This window comes from Sceloporus undulatus, chromosome 2 (genome assembly GCF_019175285.1).
Source record: "Sceloporus undulatus isolate JIND9_A2432 ecotype Alabama chromosome 2, SceUnd_v1.1, whole genome shotgun sequence".
In the NCBI taxonomy this organism is placed as follows: domain Eukaryota; kingdom Metazoa; phylum Chordata; class Lepidosauria; order Squamata; family Phrynosomatidae; genus Sceloporus; species Sceloporus undulatus.
The window spans coordinates 314,489,193-314,508,409 of NC_056523.1; the positions used below are offsets into that span (position 1 = coordinate 314,489,193).

The window sequence follows — 19,217 nt, forward strand, 5'->3', positions numbered from 1 at the left end:
AACTTTAATTTATATCCTGCTTTTTGTTACCACAATCAAAGCGGCGTACAACCTTTAAAAAATACAATATATACAATTCCCCCCCTTAAAAAAGGATTAAACAATTCTATCCATTAAAATTACAAACGATAAAATCTAAAAAGAATAATACATTAATAATATAACAGTGGGCAGAATCTTCGCTTATATATGTCTGTGGGGGGAGTGTTACATGGCTGGGTTCTATTCCGGGAAGGCCTGCCAGAAGACATCCGTCTTGACAGCTTTCTTGAAGCTCTCTAGGTTGGTAATTTGACGGATCTCGTCCGGCAGGCCATTCAGAAAAGGTCCTCTGGGAGGTCGCCGTCAATCTGGTCTTTGTGGACTGCAACAAATTCCTCCCAGAGGATCTGAGGGTACAGGGTGGATTGTATGAAAGGAGGTGATCCCTTAAGTAGGTTGGGCCCAAGCCATGGAGGGCTTTAAAGGTAATGACCAACACCTTGTACTGTGCCCGGAAACAAATAGGCAGCCAGTGGAGTGATTTCAATATTGGTGTAATATGGTCACTCCTAGTTGTTCCTGTAATCAATCTGGCTGCCATATGCTGTACCAGTTGAAGTTTCCAGACTAGGCACAAGGATAGCCCCATGTAGAGCGCATTGCAAAAATAAAGTCTTGAGGTTACCAGTGCATGTACTACAGTTTCGAGGTCACCTGGCTCTAGGAAAGGGTGCGGCTGACATATCAGCCGGAGCTGATAACAGGCACTCTTGACTGTTGCATTCACCAGATTTCTCATTTGAAGTGACAAGTCGAGAAGCACCCCTAAGCTGTGAACACAGTCCTTTGAGGGGAGCGTGAACCCCTCTAGGACTGGAGGTCGCAGCCCGATACCTGGTTTGGGGGCCCCTACCGTAAGTACTTCCATTTTGTCTGGATTCAGCTTGAGTTTGTTTTCCCTCATCCAGTCCATTACTGTTGCAAGACATTGATTGAGGGGAGAAATGCCATCTGTTGTCATTGCTGATGATTCAGACGTCTGAGTGTTTTTGTGGGGGGTGGGGATATTGTGGAGGATATTGGATCACATGGCGTAGATCACTAGATCTTGCATCACCCATGTAGAACATCAAGTTCCACACATGCAGCTCCAGGCCTTCTCCATCTTCTCATGGCAGCTTTCAAGCCCTGTGGGGTGCTGCAGTAGATGTTAAATGGCAGGGGGAGTTGGGAGGCAACCAAGCAGGAGGTAATGTATCTTTTGCTGGCTGCTGTTCTCCAGAAAGAGAGGAAGGGAAAGAAAATCAAAGTTTCTCTTTCTAGAGAAGATGCAGTCTCCATGGCTCAACCACATCTCTCTTCCTGTCTCTCCATATAGACGTCACCCATGCGGTTTGACAGCTGTCTTGGGGAGAAGGTTTAGGACAGAATGTAAAGACCTGGTGAATAGTCCCTTGCGCTGTCTAAAAAAGCAAGATATACAAGTGCATAACCTTGACTAACATGTGAGTATGGCATAGTGGTTTGAGTGCTGGACTCCAACTCTGGAGGCCAGGGTTTGATTCCTGGCTTGGCCATGAAACCCACTCAGTGACCTTGGACAAGTCACATGCTCTCAGCCTCAGACCAAGGCAATGGCAAACCTCCCCTGCACAAATCTTGCCAAGAAAACCCCATGATAGGTTTGCCTTAGGGTCAACATAAATCAGAAATGACTTGAAGGCATAGAACAATGTCACCAACTGCATTCCAATCTGTTTTTTATTTTCTTAGCAGGATGTATGTGGGGAAATCACATAATTGTCCTGTCACAGCACAACTTCATCTTTGGCATTTTTTGGGGGGAAGTCTTTAAACAGAGGTTGGATGGGCATTTTTCAGGAGTTGTGTATTGCTGCATGGCAGGCGGTTGAACTAAATGGCCCTTGTGAGTCCTTCCAGCTCTAAGCTTCTCTGATTCATTATAGATACACATTGCAGTCAGGTAACATGGCCCACTTTCACACAGAAACTTGAAAGCTTTGCCTGCTTCTGATGCACACTAGGAACCCCCATATAGAGCTCCCCCTAGTGTCACAGTCTTTAGAAGAGCCTGCCTATACTTTGGGAAGATTTTGTTGCGTTCTTTTTACTTATTTCGCACTAACGCCTATTGGAGTCAGTATAATTGCCTATGAAATAAACAAGCACAGGATTGACTTATATAGATGCCATTCTTATACAGTCGCGTGTGTGTGTGTGTTTAAATTTCCCACCACATGAATGAGGATTGATTTTAGTCAAACTAATCTCTAAACATTCTAAAGACACCAAATCCTTTGTGATCATGGAAGCTAAGCATGATCAGCCAGGGTTAGTGCTTGGATGGGAGAACACCAATGAAAACCAGGTGCTGTAGGATAAATTTTGGAGGAAGAAATTTGCAAAGCCATCTCTGAATTTTCCTTGCCCAAGAAAACTCTATGAAATTCATGGCTTCACCATAAATTCACAGGTAAACAGAAGGCATGTGCGTGCATGCACACACACGCACGCACACACACACAAGTCTCAATAATATAGCTGGTGTGGCTTATACTATTAATAAACATGCATAATGCAAAATAATTCTGATGATCATAGTGATCATAGGAAAAATAAGAGAGGCAGCTTTGGCTTCTGCAAAATCTTTTCATCAATCTTTGGGATGCAGTTTTGCTTTCATCTCATCATTTTGAACCAGAATATCTTTTCTACTTGCAGGTGAAATACCTTATAATTCATACAGGCTTGAAACAAGAGATACGCACGGCACACTAGAAAAGGCAGCGACGTTGCCCGGGCAGTGATGCCATTATGCTGCTGGTTAGAAACCCTGCAATGCTTGAGTAGGAGCAGAAGCCTGTTTTCTACAACAAAAGAGCAGACAGTTGTAATTTCCTGTAATAATATTTTCCCTATAGCTCTCAAGTGCCCCCTCTCATCACAGGTATCTTTCTCCAAGTGGAGGTTGCAAAGCTTACAACTGATAGATCATCGGTGATACTGAAGTAATTAGCCAGTAGGTGGCCATAGCCATTAAGCAATTTGCACCCGTTCGGATTCAGTGCTGTGTTACGGTTTGGAGAAAGGGGCTCTCCTGCTGCCAAGAAGGCATCACTCCTCTTATTTGTCTTTCATTGTTATTTCCACCTTCTCCGGGAGCTTACAGATAATCCCCCTGCAACTACCTCTGGTGAAAAAAGACAGAAAGAAAGAAAGAATAAGAAAGTATTCACATCTCATTTCTGTGCAGTGTACCACACTTCTGTTATTAATGCTACTTATTGAAAAGGGTTTCCAAGTGGTTCCTTGTATTATAATTTTTAAAGTATTTTTTATTGGTTTAGTTTTGCTTTTTCTTGTTTTTGTCTATTCTGCTGCTGTTAGCCTATAAATGTGCTTTAATGATTGGAATCCCCCACCCCTTCTTTTTATATTTTGTCAACCACTTCTGTTACCACTTTATTTAAAAAGTAACATTAGGGTAAAAACATTCTTAAAGAGCAAAGGAAAAATGAAAGCTTTCAAAGGACAGTGGCATCACTAGGGTTGGCAACACCCAGTTGAGGTAACTCATGGTGTCATTGACCCTCTCTCATACCGCACCATACAGAATCTTTAGGAATGTTTTTTACACTAATGTTACTCATAAAGCAGTGATGGCGAACCTATGGCACGCGTACCAGAGGTGGCACTCAGAGCCCTCTCTGTGGGCACATGTGCCATAGCCCCAGCACAGAGTTTGTCAGAGTTTGTTACTAGAAAGCCAGGGGGACATGGCACTTTGCAATAAATAAGTGGGTTTTGGGTTGCAGTTTGGGCACTCGGCTTCTAAAAGGTTCACCACTGTCATAAAGTGTATTTCCCATGTAACATAATGGCAACAGTTGCAACCTAGGTCCAAAACACACTGCAGAAATACCCCAGTTTGTGACTGCTTTAACTGTCCTGGCACAGTGCTAGGGTATCCTGGGAACTGTAGTTTTTTTATGGCACCAGAGTTCTCTGACAGAGAAAGCTAAATATCTCACAAAACTATAGATCCCAGAATTCCTATGCATTGAGCCAGGGCAGTTAAAGCAGTCTCAAACTGGATTATTTCTGTAGTGTGTTTTGGACCATAAACAACTAGCAAAATTAAAATTATACCTTTCAATCACAACATTATGCACACAGCCTATAATTACATGCACATAGTTTCAAGTGTTTAAAGTGAAAAATTGGTAAGATGTGATGTTTTAAATTTACAGCACTTTATTAATAATAATAATAATAATAATAATAATAATTTTACAGAAAATTTAAAAATAATAAAAATGTTAATATTTTTAAATAAAATTTTAATTTATTTTATTTAAACAGAACAAAACAAAACTGGGGTGTGAGCGTCAAATTTGAAAAAATGTTTCCCTTCTTCAGCTGTTTTGGGCCCCGGAGATTATTTCTTGTTTTCAAAAGAGCTTCTGGGTCACTTCCTGATGGAAAAATGGGCCTAAAATGGCTGAGAGAAGGACAACAATACAGCAAAATTTGTCTCCAACCTTCTTGGGTGTCTTGGGGTCATTTGGAGGTAGGGTTGCCATGTCCTGCCCCCCGGCGGGACAATCCCAATTTTCTAACAGGCGGGGGCACCCCGACTTGGTTTCTTCCTGGACCCGGGATTGGCCCGGGTTCGCTGCCACTGCTGGCACCAGCAGCTGCACTGGCTGTTGCGTGCGGCCTTTGTGCTGTACGCAGCGCACACAGTGCGCTGCCATTACCGAGGCCGCCGCCAAGGCCTTTGCGCCCACTGGCAGCTTCCTGTTGCTCTGCACGCGCCTTCAGGGCTGTGCACAGGGCTAAATAGGAGGAATTTCTCCTCCTGGGGCTGGCTGGCCAATGGCTGCTGGCAGGGGGCGGGTTGTTGGAGCTCCAGTCTGCCCCCATTGGCCAGCCAGCCTCAAGAGGTCCTGTAACAATCTTTCTTCCTATATGATGAGGCAACAAACTTTCAAATCTCTGGCCTCAAATATATAGTTGGTAGCGTGTTCAAAAACTCATCACTTAGGCCAAGCAGATTGACTTCAAATCAACAAAATAAGTTTATTGTATAAACAAAACAGAATAAAAGATTGTCGATAATAAACAGTTGTAAACTTGTTTCTCAATCAATCAATTGTAGAGGTTTCTAGCAACTCTTATTTCAGATGCCACCCTTTTCCCAATCTTTAGACCTTTCCTTGGTCTAAAAGATTAGATTTACTCTTTTAACACCCTGTCCCCCCCAGGGACTTCAAGACCACAGCCCTCCTCGGGACCAGTCTTTTCCCAACCTCACTCAACCAACCCCCTTCGACTTAAAAAAAAACCCTACTCAACTGCCTCTGAATCTTTATAGCTCCAGCCGGCCTCTGATTGGTTCAGAGTCTCTGGCTCCTGATTGGCTGGCTCAAGATTCCGAGCACCACAGGTCCCCATGTGGGCCGGCCCAGGGTTGGCGAGGCAGCAATGACCAGCAGAGGAGGAGGAGGAGGTAGCAGGAGGAGGAAGGAGGAGGAGGGAGGAGGGAGAAGGAAGAAGAAGAGTAGCAGGAGGAGGAAGAGGAGGAGGAGGACGAGGACGAGGAAGAAAAAGTTTTAGTTGTTTTATAAAAGAGTAGCAGGAGGAGGAAGAGGAAGGAAGAGTAGCAGGAGGAGGAGGAGGAAGGAAGAGTAGCAGGAGGAGGAGGAGGAGGATTTCCATTCCATGTGTACAGGTCTGCTTTGTTTTAACAATGATAGTGGTGGTGGTGATGATGATGATGATGATGATATCAGTCAGTTTCTGAGGCATGCACTCTTTCTGAAGGCAAGACGGTGTGACTTTCCAAAGTGCATTTCTGTGTGTCTTTGGTGCTTTTAATGCTAAAAGGTCTGCTTTAACAATGATGATGATGATGGTGGTGGTGATATTGATATCAGCCAGCTTCTGAGGCATGGCCAAACCAAAGTACCTTGACCAAGTACACACTTCTGAGAAGTATAGTTGGTGCAAGACACCTGAAACCGAGGGCAAATCCACTTCTTGTTAAACCACCTTGACATATTCAATATGCATAGCCATGTGAACCCCATGTTCAGTGTGAAACCCAAAGCGTTTGGTTATGCAATAAGCCTCTGAAATATGCAAGAGGCAATGTTAAAATAAAGCCATGTTCAATGCCCAAATGTGCTGTTTAGAATGGAGGGGGGTGATTTGGCCAGAAAGGGAAGTACATTTCTGCCATCTGTCTAGGAATAATGCCAAAATGTCCTCCATTTTGATCATGCCTAAGAAACATGCATTTATATTAACATTTTTAAAAAATCATCAAATTTTTCGTGTGTCCTCCCTTTTTTAAAAATGTGTCCTACATTTGAAAATGTTGTCCTACATTTGTCCCGGTTTGGAGGTCCTGACTTATGGCAACCCTAGGTGGAAGAGTGGCATTTTTAATCGTCACTGCCCAGGTTCAGACATCTGCTTTCAAGGCCTTCAAAAGAATATGCAGTTGGTTGATCTCAGTGAGGATTAATAATAATATAATAATAAAATTTTATTTGTATACCGCCCTTCTGAAAATCAGGGCGGTGAACAACAGCAAATAACAATACAAATAAACAGAACCATATAAAATACATTAAGAACAATTCAATAAAAGTAATAAAATTATCATATCGGCAAAACAGTGCTGACATGGGGGGGGGGAGAATTACTGGTCAGGGTAGGCTTGTTCGAATAAATGGGTTTTTCACCCCTTCCTGAATTGAGGTAGGGAGGTGGCTGAGCGGAGCTCGAAGGGCAGCGCGTTCCAGAGGTTGGGGGCTGAGATGGAGAAAGCCCTCCTAGAGGTGGAATTATATTTCACCCCTGGAACTCTTAACAATAGCTGCCCTGAAGATCGAAGTGCGCGGGGCGGATTGTACGGAGAGAGGCGGTCCTCCAGGTACCCTGGGCCCGAGCCATTTTTGCATGGAGGCACCTCTCATATGTACTTTGACTGGACTGGAGAAGAAGGGATTCTCCATGTGTTGCCGGACTGGCATAGCCACAATAAGGGATAATAGAGTTGTGGTCCAGGAACATCTGGAAGGCCATGTTTCTCATGTTTGAAACAGAGTATTCATTGTGGTTACCTGTGTCACTTTCTTAAGTTCCTGAAGTGTTTCTACAAAAGACATACAAAGGGAACAGTTCAGGGATGGTAAATGTTGTTGACATTGTTGTGCATCTTCAAGTCATTTCTGACATAGCTTCCTGTGGAAGGAAGTTCCAGAGGGCTCTTTTGTTTCCTCACCAAGTAAGCCTGCAATGGTGGCAGGACCGAGAGACAGCTTTCTCCTGAAGATCTTAGGGCTCTGGCTGGTTTATATGGTGAAATACTTATCTCAGATAGTCTGGACCTAAGCCATATAGGATTTTATAGGTCATGACCAGCACTTTGCACTGTGCCTGAAAATGAACAAGTAGCCAATGGAGCTGTTTCAACAAGTGAGTTATATGCTCTCTAAAACTGGCTCTGGTCTGTATTTTTGCCACCATATTTTGTACCCACTGAAGTTTCCAAACAGTTTCTAAAGGCAGCCCCAAATAGAGAAGTCCAAAAGGGATACAATCAAGGCATGTGTTGCCATAGCCAGATCTGACATCTCAAGGAACAGACGTAGCTGGCACACAGGTTTTAGCTGTGCAAATGCTCTCCTGGCCACTGCTGAGACCTGGGCATCCAGGCTCAGGGTTGAATCCAGGAGAACACTCAAGTTGCGAGCCTGAGATTTCAAGGCGAGTATAAGGCCATCCAGCACAGGCAAAGTCCCTTTTTCCTGATCTGCCCTATAACTGACCAGGAGCACCTCTGTGTTGTCTGGATTAAGTTTCAGTTTGTTTGTTCTCATCCAGTCCATTACTGACAGCAGATACTTTTTCAATAGAGAGACAGTTTCCTTAGAATCGGATAGGGAGGAGAGAGAGAGAGCTGGGTGTCATTTGTATACTAGTGACACAGCACTCCAAAACTCTGGATGACATCTCCTTGTGGTTTCATGTCGATGTTAAATACCATGGGAGACAGTGTTGAACACCACTTTCTGAGTTTGCCCCTCAAAGAAAGACTGGAAACACTACTTAACAGTGCCCCCAAGTCCAATCTCAGAGAGGTGGCCCAGAAAGATACCATGGTCAATGGTATCGAAAGCACAAGAGATCCAGCAGGACCAACAGGGACGTATGTCCCCTGTCCAGTTCCCTGCATATGTCACCCAACAAGGCAACCAAAGCTGTCTCTGTCCCATAGCCAGGCTTGAAGCCAGACTGAAATGGAGCTAGATAATCCATTTCATCCAGAAACCCCTGGAACTGGGAGACCACCACAGAACCCTGCCCAAGAAGGAAACCATATGAACTATTTTCCCACCTACATTAATACTCATTGATTTACCCTCTTCTCTTGACTTTCAACAGATGCTTCTCTCCTCAGAGTAGCACCATGGCATGGCCACTTCTACTGCTGCTGCCTTTTCTCTGTCACTGTTCTCCTAACTTTCCTCACCTTATTCTTCTCTCTCTCTGGACACACTCATGCCTCTGCCATGTGTCCTCCCCCTTGTTCTTTGCACTCTTTGGTTGCCTCTCTTATCACCTTCCTTATATCCTTCCCTCTCCTTGTAACACTATATCCTCCTCTCTTGCACCTTGCCTCTCATCATGCCTACCTTTCTTGCACCCTGCTACTGGAACTCTCCCTTTTCCTTCTTCCTCTTCCCTCATTTGCCTCACTCTCATTTCCTTCTGCCTCTTTTTCTTGCCTCACTCCATGCCCTGGTGGTGCATCCCTTGCTTCCTTCTTGCACGCTGCCACTCACACCACTTTTATTCTCATCTCTCCCACTCCCTCCTTGCCTCACCTCATACCACACTGCTCACTCTCATTTTCCTCATCCCTGAACCTCCTTGGTTTAGATTTGGTTTTTTGACAGATGGTGGCTTCTGTTTTCTCCCATATCTTGGCTTCCACAAGGGCTTGGAAAGACTGCTAAATGATGGCCCAAATGGGCACTGTGGGTGGCAGGCCTAGAATTTGGGTAAACCCATCTATCTGGGTGATACGGCAACCTTGGGTGATATGATCCTCCAGATGATAGGCTATATAAATCCCATTCACCTGTTTTATATACATTTGGGTCACAAATGCCAAGTGGGCTCTACGTGCCTTTGTAGATTGATTTTGTGGGAACTGCCTAATGGTTCAGCTAGTCCATGAGATGGAGCTTGAAATGCCAGTGTTAAGGTAAAACCTCAGAACTCCAAATCCATGCCCACATACCTGGAGGGGCTCTTACTGAATTCAGTGGGCCACGTATGTCTAATCAGAAGCAAAGAACCTAGCTGTCTATTTTTGTTCAGGGAGAACTGGGTAAAAGCAAGCAAACTACAAGGCGCACTCTGCAATTTCCTGCAGAAGTGTATATATGGACCTTATCTTCTTGCAAGAGCATCCTAATTCGTATGGATGGTAGAGACCATTCCAAACACGCAAAAGGTGTGCACTCATGTATAGTAAGGGCTAACCATCCACATATTGGGGTAACAAGCATTGGGGTCATTAGGGGGTGCGGGGAGTGTGGACTGCACCAGGTGACACCCTTAAGAGGGGGTGACACCTCCACTCCTCAAACACCTGCCTTTGGAAACAGGTTGTGGCATTCCCGTGTCCCATTCAAACAATGACGAGATGGGGTGAGAGGGGTGATGCTCAGAGGGAGGAAAAAGGAGAATCCTCAATTTTTTTCAAGTTAAAATTTCAAGTTTCAAAAATTAAAATTCTTTTAAAAATGATTTTTTTATTTTTATTTATTTAAATAGATCACATTTTACCAAATTTTCCACTTTAAGCCCATGAAACTACGTATACACAAATATATTTAGGCTGCGCACATGATATAGTAAATAAAAAGTATAATTTTAATTGTACTATGCATTTATGTCACAACTATTGCCATTATATTCAGTGATATATGGGGATGATGATTTATGAGTAACAGTAGTACAAAAAAAATTCCTAAGGATTCTGTATGGGTGTGGGATGGGAGGTGTGTGTGTGACACCATGAGTTATCGCACTAGGGGACACCAACCCTAGTGATGCCACTGGTAACAAGTTTCAACCATATGTATGTACAGTCATCCCTCCATATTTGTGGATTTGATTATTCACGGATTTCATTAATATGTTCTCTCTAGGACTGTCTAGGTCCTCCAGTGCAACTGTGTGGTCAACTTTAACTAAAAGTTTCACTGAAAGACCATTTGTAGCTACTCCAGTGCCATTCTATGGTCAGTGTATGTTGGACATTGACCACAGAGTTGCCCTGGAGGACCTAGAGATTCCTAGAGAGATGTTCTCTAAGGTAAAAACAGTGTTTTTGTTATTTGCTATTTTTCTATATTCATGGGGGTCTTATTCCCCTAACCCTAGTGAATATAGAGGGACAACTGTATAAGCAAAATATGGGTATGCCAAGATATTCTTCTGCTGGTGATGAGCCTTGGGGGAGATGTGGCCTGATGTCAATGGCTAGCATTGTATTGAGAGGATTCGGAAAGAATGGAATAGCTATGCCCTTCCATTTGGAAAAGCACATACACACTATCTCCCAGGCACAGCCTATCACTTTTCTCTGTTGTCCCCCTCTCTACCATAGCCATGTTCCATAATGGTACTCTTGTATTCAAATAAGAAGTATCATAAGGAAACATGATGGCTGGGAGTGGGTATCAGTGGCTTACAGAGTACCTACACACCCTCCCAGAGGAACACATCCATGGTGGATCAGTTTGATAGCTTAACTTAGCAATGCTAATGAAAAGGAAAGAAAGGATAAACCAAGGGGCAGACCACCAGAGGTAGATAGGAGAAGGGATGCTAGAAGGAGACATGTGTATTCGTAGATGCAGCCATTATGCCATGTATGTGTTGGCTGTACATTCAGTCATTTGAGAAATTATCATATAGCCAAAATGTATTCTGAAATGCACACATGCATACTGGTGACTGATTGACACATGATTTTGTGTGAGAAATGCCAAAGTATGGGCCCAGGAAGAGAGATAGGTAATACAAAGTCTTGCAGATATATTCACACACACCTCCCCTTCAATTTTCCCACATTTTGTAGTGTTACAGCTTGAAATTGAAATGGATTTAAATGACATAGTTACCACTGGACTTACACACAATATTCATGCTGTGAAGATGCCCAATGTCTTTATTCTGACATAAAAATTAAGCAAACAAAAACAAATTGCACTTGTTGGTTGTTTAAGTACCTCCCCCCATACCTTTGCTGAGACACACCTCAATAAATGCTGGGACAATTCACTGCCTTCTTCCTGTTACAGAAGCAGCTGAATGGAGTTCATCTGAAAACATAAGTATAAAGCTTAACTGTGACTCTGCCTAAGAAAGCTGTGGAGCAAAACTCAATGGCTGGGTAAGGAGAGAATTAGTCAGAAAAACAATAAAGAGGTCACTGATAATCCTGTAGCAGTTAGGGCAGTGGCTTTCAAACTTTGGTCCTTCAGATGCTTTGGACTTCACCTCCTACATAGATCGCAGCCAGCTTGGCTAACAGTCTGGAATTCTGGGATCTAAAGTCCAAAACATTTGGAGCACCAAAGTTTGGGGACCACTGAGCTAGAGCATTTTGCAGCTCAAATGGGAAGCACTGGTCCTGGGCTTACTGTCAAATGGATGTCCCACACATCTGGGCTTTATGGAAGAGTGGCAAGTGGCAAGTCTTTGCTGAAACAAACCCATATTAATACAAAAAGGCCTAAAGGAGGCATAACAAATGGCTGAGGAAAGATTCTCTGGTCTGACAAAACCAAAATTAAACTTTTTAGCTTTGTTGCAAAATTTTCCCCGTGGCAGAAAGCTAACAGTGCTCATTGTCCTGAGAATAAATATAATACCTAGAATGAAACATGTTGGTGGTAGCATCATATTGTGGGGACACTTTTCCCCAGCCAGGAGTGGGAAAATGGGTTGAGACTGAGGGCAAGATGGATGGAGCCAAATACAGGGCAATTCTAGAGGAAATATGTTTCATACTGCAAAGGAACATGGTTTCAAAAGAACCTGAATGTCTTAGAATGCCCATTTAAACACAGACCCTCAATCTGATAGAGAATCTGTGTTGTTGTTCAACAACAGTCCCTATCCAGACTGATATAATGACCAATTTTGCCAAGAACAAGGAACAGGATCCAGAAACAAAAGGTTATACTTGTCTAAGAATACTCAAAGATGTTATTGCCGCCACAGGTGCGTCTATCCAGTATTGACTCCATATTTATGCAACCAACAAGTGCCTGATCAATTTTAGTGCCACAGTAAAAATATTTTGCATCTTCTGAACATCAAGTGTCTTGTATGTAGAGAGATCCTGTAGCACCTTTGACACTAACTGAAAGAAAGAAGTTGGCAGCATGAGCTTTCATAGATTTCAGTCTCCTTCATCAGCTGCATTGTCCTGTGTACCTCAAGTGATAACAATGGCAAGGAAATCCATTTTAGTTACATTGTAACCCAAAATGTGGAAGGGTCAAAGTACTATAAGTCCTGGTTCACACATTCAGGATATGATGACTGCAAAGTTTAGTGGTGACTTTTGATGAAAAAAGGAGTACCTACACAGCATTCTTGCATCACTTCAAATTGTACTTGGTAAAGAGATCTGCTCACACATGCAGCTGCCAATCTTTAGTGCACATGCATGTGCAAAGCAAGGTTAAGATGGGTCCAAGCAAATCCCACCTGGTTTTGTACATATATAAAAGCCATTCTCGTCCCTCAAAGAGAATGCTCAACAACTCACTAGATGATATTACTGTATAAGCAATCTCTACAAGACAGCACTAGAATACAATAGAGAGCAGGCAAGAGGCAGATGTGCTTCACAATGAAATTGCTTCAGGCAGAACACAGATGCCTATAATCCCTCCCCCCTTTCTATTAAAAAGAAGTATGAGCTGGTAGAATTCATAGGCTCATTCAATTCTTTATTGTGCATACATGTATAAATTATATGTATCTGATAATCAAAGCTTTGGCTACAGTCTTGTTGTTTGGTAAAATAAGTAGAAAGGAGACAATGCATGTAATTTCTGAAATTCTTCTCTGCTTTCCTTTTTGACCTTTGGTATTTGTATGTTATCGATGCTTTCTCTAAACCATTGTACAAAAACACCTTGAAGTGTCAAGCTTTAAAAATGAGGCTTCTTTTCTCTTTCTCCCGTGCAGCTTGGATTATCTTGGCCTTGTCAAAATACATTCTCTAGTTAGAGGTTGGAAATATTTCCCTCCTGGCTCCTAAGTATTGATTTTTTCAACACTCCGCTCTGTCTGTCAGCTGAAGAGGTGAAAGGTGAAAGTTCATCCAGCACTGCCTGGCTTTACCTTCCTATTAATGTCATGCCCTTTCTGCGTTTGATCAGTTTATGTGATCAGCAATAGAACGGTTACAGTGCAGATTCTACCTATAGGAAAAATATTTAAGCCATCAATTATTTTAACACAGGAACACACCTTGAAAATCAAGTGGTGCTTGAAGTGTTGCAATTATGAGCACTCTTGCAATTATCTGGCATCTCCCCACTCTTCTGTTACATAATAATTACCTCAATCCATCCCATGCCATCCTTTCATATGAAAATCTCAAAGAAAAAAAAAAAGCCGAAGTAATTGCTTTCTTATTATCCTTTTTGTAGATTCATTAGACTAGTGATATTACAGGTATGCAGATCCAAGTTCAGCATTTCTGGATAAAACAAACACAACATGCTCTCCTCCTTTCCCATTGGGAAGCTGTCCTTGACTCAACATCTCAGTAATTGGTCCAATCACTGTTTCGGCAAAAAGGAAGAGAGCAAAAGAGAGGGAGGAGAGAAAGAGACACAGCATTTTCCAGCGCGGCAGAGGATGCAATTAAAATAGGTATAAGGGCAAGATTTTTCTTTTCGGATGAAATCATATTACCCATAAAATTTTAAAAAGAGCAACCTAATTGATTATTTCCTAATTCTTGTTGGCTGATGAATATGCTGGACCTTTTGAAAGGGAGCCTTTACCTGCAATAATGAAATGTAACGTTCCAGATAAATGTGATAAGGGTTACTCTTAAATTAATACAGAATTAAGCTAGATATTATTATAGGCTGCTGCCCAAAATGGCTATGACTATACTAGATTCCCTCTGCCCCACTGCTTCTATAAAACATTAAATGGAGCTTAGCTGGTGTGATGGAATCACAATTGTATGCATTTGCCTGTTCTTTCTGTGTATATTTGCAGCTGATGAAAGAACACAAATTTGTGACATCTCAAGCTCTTCTCAGTTACAGTATCTGGGAGGAATTGAATATATAGTGAATGCTTTCACTGGCAGCTATATGTTTATTGCAACATCCAAATTGGCCTATTGTGTACATACACTGTTGTTGAGTATAGCAATCAGAATGAAGATTGGGGGAAAGCATTCTTCAGTCCAATTGAGTATTTATTTCGGAGATACTATATATACACAGGACCCTTTGGTACATGCAGGAGCCAATAAGTGAAATTGTCAAGTCATTTTTTGAGGCAGACATTTTAATCAGTTACCATACACTGCAACGATAGTCATGACAACGTTTTCATACAGGTGTCTCATCATGTCATCTTTTGCTTGTAAACTGCCAATGAAGCCACGTACGCCTCTACATTTACAAGGACAAATCCAAATACAGTACTAAACAAATCAATAAAACACTAAAAGCTTACACTGGAATGACAATACAAATTTTACTGCAGTGCTGAAAGATCTAAGATGTGATGAAGTTTCCAGTGAGGAAACTTAGAAAGTCACTCATGCAAATTTGCATGTGGACATTAAGAGAATTCTAGATAAAAATCCACTCAGTGCTACTGTGGCACCACTTCCACTCATTTCAACGAAGTTGTTCCCTCACCTCCCGTGTCCCCATTCAGGGCCTAGAAGATTGTTGCAGTTACTAGTACATAAATATTGATTCTTCCGTTTAAATTACTTCTTCACATAGATGAGCTTTCCTATTCATTGAAGGGCATGTTTTAAAAAATAAATAGGAGCAGGTAAGGGTTCCAATCACTGAATATAGCTGCTTCACATCATCCATTGTAAAAAAAATATATGCTGGGCCACTGCACAAGCCTTATTGTAATGAACATAAACTGAGGAGCTATGTATGTAAGTTTTGTGTTCTTTTCAGACAATGCAGCAGGTCCAAATAGACACATAAGGTGGAACTTTGACACACACACACACACACACACACACACACACACACACAGAGGTTGCTGGCCTTTGGAAATAGCAGCCACTTGCTGAGTCCTCTTCTTGTGTAACATGTATCAAAATTCAACTGTGCCCTGTGTCATGCCATTTTGTGTTTCTTCACCACTATCCCACATCTGATTGCCAGAAGGGAAACTCACAGTTTCGTAATGACATGGACAACATTCACAATCTTTTGAAAGGGGAGGGGGGGGGGAGAACTTGTTATAGGGATGACATTTTCAGTGGGAGCCAAGATGTTTTGTTCTGTTTTTCTAAAAATCTCACAGCCACTTTTGATAACTACAATGTACATGCATATTGCAATGGTTCGCTTAAAACAAATGTTGAAAATCTACAACAGATTTTTTACCATCACCAAACACATTACTTAAGCTTTGCAATAGTTAAAAAATAATAATTTTATAGTCGTTTCAGATAAATATTCCTATTGGTCTTTTATTCCTTGCTCTGTTTTTAAAATCTCAAGTAGACAGATATGTTGATTGTAGCCTACGTATACTGTATTAAACATACCACTTAGTTGTTTTAACAAAAGAAAAAAGAAAAAGAAAAGAAACAATGTATACAAACTAGAGGAACTGCTCTGATGCAATTTCCACTGAAAAAAGTGGAACAAATACAAGGATACTGAATTGCTCTTGCACAGCTTTCATTACTTTTTTCAGCAGAAGCTGTGCTTAAAAGAAACTACCCAGTGTTTTCTGCTTAGAAGCAATCTCTTTTTTTATCAAGTAATATTTTTGAATTTTGTTTTTTTTCACATCAAGTTGCACTTTTGAAATTGAATTTTGAATTGTGCAAGATCTGGCATACACTAAGATAATTCTCTCTGTCTGTGTTCCAGGTCTACAGCAAATACAGTACAAGTCAATATCACACAGATATCTTTGCGTGCATATACCAGTGTTTAAATAAAATGTTTCCTATTCTATTTTCCCCACCTCCTATGAACAAAACCTGGGTGCTCATCAGATCCCCCAAAATAAAAAAATAATTAAAAAAGTGCACAAAACATATCAGATATGTGAACATCATTAGAGATTATCTTGTTAATAAAAAATATACCAACATATTGAAATGGAATTAAAGTTAGCATAGTTATGTTTTCTGCAGTAATGACCAGTGATGTGCTTCACCAGAAGTTTCCAGTGCTTAAATATCTGGCTTTCACTCAAATATTGAAACTACTCTGCATCATAATTAATTTGCAAAGCAATACAAGTCAGTGGCCCAGTTGTGAGGGTTCTTTATATTGTCCACAGGCCCAGTGCAAGCACAATCTGTACAAGAGAAACCACTTGCAGAGACTAATATCTATAGTAGCAGCAAAACAAAACATTGATATCCATTCTCTTTCTTTTGTTAACCTTGCCATTTTCATTTAAAAAATTAATATTGCAGCCAATCTTACCCTCCCTTCCCTGACAGAACAAACATAAATAGTCTCTTTGCTTATTAAACTATGTCACCTCTTCCAAATCAACCAGGAATGTATATGAGGAAGTATGATGGTTCAAAGGAAATAGAAAATCCTCTTTTTCATATATTTTTTCATGAAATCCCAAGCCTGACAAGTATAATAAACCTTTGATGCTGTGAACCAGCAGCTCGAGTGGGCAAATGGGAGCTCCTATGCACATAGGGACCATCCAATTCTATCCTATAAATCAAGAAATGCCAAGAATACACATGTGGAAAGCTGCATGGACATGTGGCAGCCTACTCCATCCAACTGGTTGAAAGTATGGAGCAAGGCCTAAAATAAATCCTAACTCAGTGATCCTCCAACATCTGTTGGAAGGAGATCCATGTAAACAACTTTCTGTAGCTTTTCGTAAACATCAGGACGCTAAATACTTTATAGGTTTTTTAATTAAAAAAAATAAACCCTGTGGATGTTTCAGTCATTCTCAAAGTGATTAGCCCAGCTTAAATGTTGCAAGTTCATTGATTTTTTTAAAAAAAAAACTCTTAAAATCAAGGTATTTCAGAGTTAGGCGGTAACCACTACAACTAACAAGGCAGTTGCATTTTCAAGGCCCTTTCCATGCCACTGATAAAAGAAAAACCCTACACACTGGCATAACTGTTATTCAGGCTGCTGGGCTGATGTGCATCCTTGTGGGTCAATAGCTGGCTTCAGCAGGGCTCTGCTGCAGAGAAGGAAGCAGAGTACCACCTGGCTAATGCGGCCTGATAGCCTTTGAGGGAACTGGTTCTGACCCTCCAGTGCTACAATCACAAACAGGGAGAAAGATTTACAGGGGATATTTAAACAAAATTGTATTTGGAACAAAGGAGGAAAAACTGCACACCCTGACTCTACACCACAAATCGATGTTCTTTGCCATCATGTGCCATAAGAATAACATTGCGATTGGAAGTCCAGATGAGCCTGGCCAGTCTGAGGGCGTTGTGGGAGCCTGGAGATGCAGGCTGGACAGGAGGCACCTGGTATGTTTTAATGCATCGGAGCTGCGGTGCAGAATTCAGCATTCCAATACTCCCCAAGAGAGAAGTGTTCATCTGTCAGTAGGAAAAGAAAGAAAAAAGAACCATAATGAACATGGAAATTCAAGGATTTCTTTAAGAAGAACAATGTAGCATAAAACTGGATGAATCTTCCCTTGGTTTTTCAAAGACTTCCTTCAGAAAGATTTCCTGGTGACTGTAATATGATTTCTATCTTGCAAGACCTTTAACCACAGTTTCATTCAACTCATTTTATACCAATAAATGATACCTTAGCTACTGAGAGTCAAAAATCTTTTTGCTAGTGATCCTCCTAATAGAGCAAAATAAGGCTAATCTTGCACATTTACCAGCTTGCTTTTTTAGATGGCTCCATAAAGACTGTTTAATGAAAGTCCATACATTATTTTAAAGGTGTTTTACAGCTCTGTATAGAAGTTTTTGCTTATACCTCATTCATGTTCAAAAAGGATGGGATGAACAACAACAAAAATATTTTTAAAAAAAATCTGTAAAAAACCACAACACAGCCAGGTTCTAGGTTTGTGCTACCATAATTTCATTTCTTCCAAAGAGCTGGTCAGTTTCGCAACTAAAACGGAACCATGGCATTATAGATTTCCCTGCAATCTAATTCTAATTTCAGGATAGCAGAAATCTAAGCATCGTGGTCACTGGACCTGATCTGGACATTTCTTCCTCAGGTCTATGTGCCAAGGTTGGCCAACCCACACTCTTTTGAAATTGCTTCATCTTTTTACAGTGTTGAATTTCAACATTCAGGAATTCTGAAGTGTGGAAGCTGTGTTTCTCAGCAGTGCTTGGATCACCCCTCCCGCCAACCCCAGCAAAACCTCCAGAATCCTTCATGGCGACTGACTGATCTTATTGGGGAATTTTGTAAGTTATAGTCCAAAGAAGCAACTTGTCAGGTTTACTCAGGATACTGTATAGCTTTCTGGCTCAACATAAGTTGTCAATTTCATCCAAATATTACAAATGCCACTATTTCAGGGTTCACAGATCTGAGTGTTCAGGTCAGGTCCACCAAAAAGCAAGCAAGCAAGCAAACAAACAAAAACAAATAATAGGGAGACCTTTGCAACTGGACCATTTTTGATAAGAGGGTTGAAAGCTATTGCTGTGGTCACAGGTTGGTCACTGGTTGAATGAATGAATGAAAATTTATTTATATACCGCTATTCCTACATAGATCATAGCGGTTTACAACATAGAATGGAACAATAACAACAACATATATCCCCGACAGTGCAAACAAACTACACATATCAATTACAAAATTATACAAGCGAATCTAAAAAACCATTATATTACAGTCAATTAAAACCATATCATTAAAAGCGATACAACA

At 41.3% G+C, this 19,217-nt stretch overlaps 1 protein-coding gene across 3 annotated transcripts in view; it reads right to left on the reverse strand.

The window, feature by feature from the left end:
• Positions 1 to 13,041: 13,041 nt before the first annotated feature.
• WDR7 (WD repeat domain 7) overlaps positions 13,042 to 19,217 on the reverse strand; it is a 323,814-nt gene continuing 317,638 nt past the window's right edge. For all 3 annotated transcript variants that reach the window (XM_042451351.1, XM_042451350.1, XM_042451352.1), the window contains one exon: positions 13,042 to 17,899. In XM_042451351.1, coding sequence (XP_042307285.1) covers positions 17,696 to 17,899 — 204 coding nt within the window. In that variant the 3' untranslated portion in view covers positions 13,042 to 17,695. The remainder of the gene's footprint in view (positions 17,900 to 19,217) is intronic.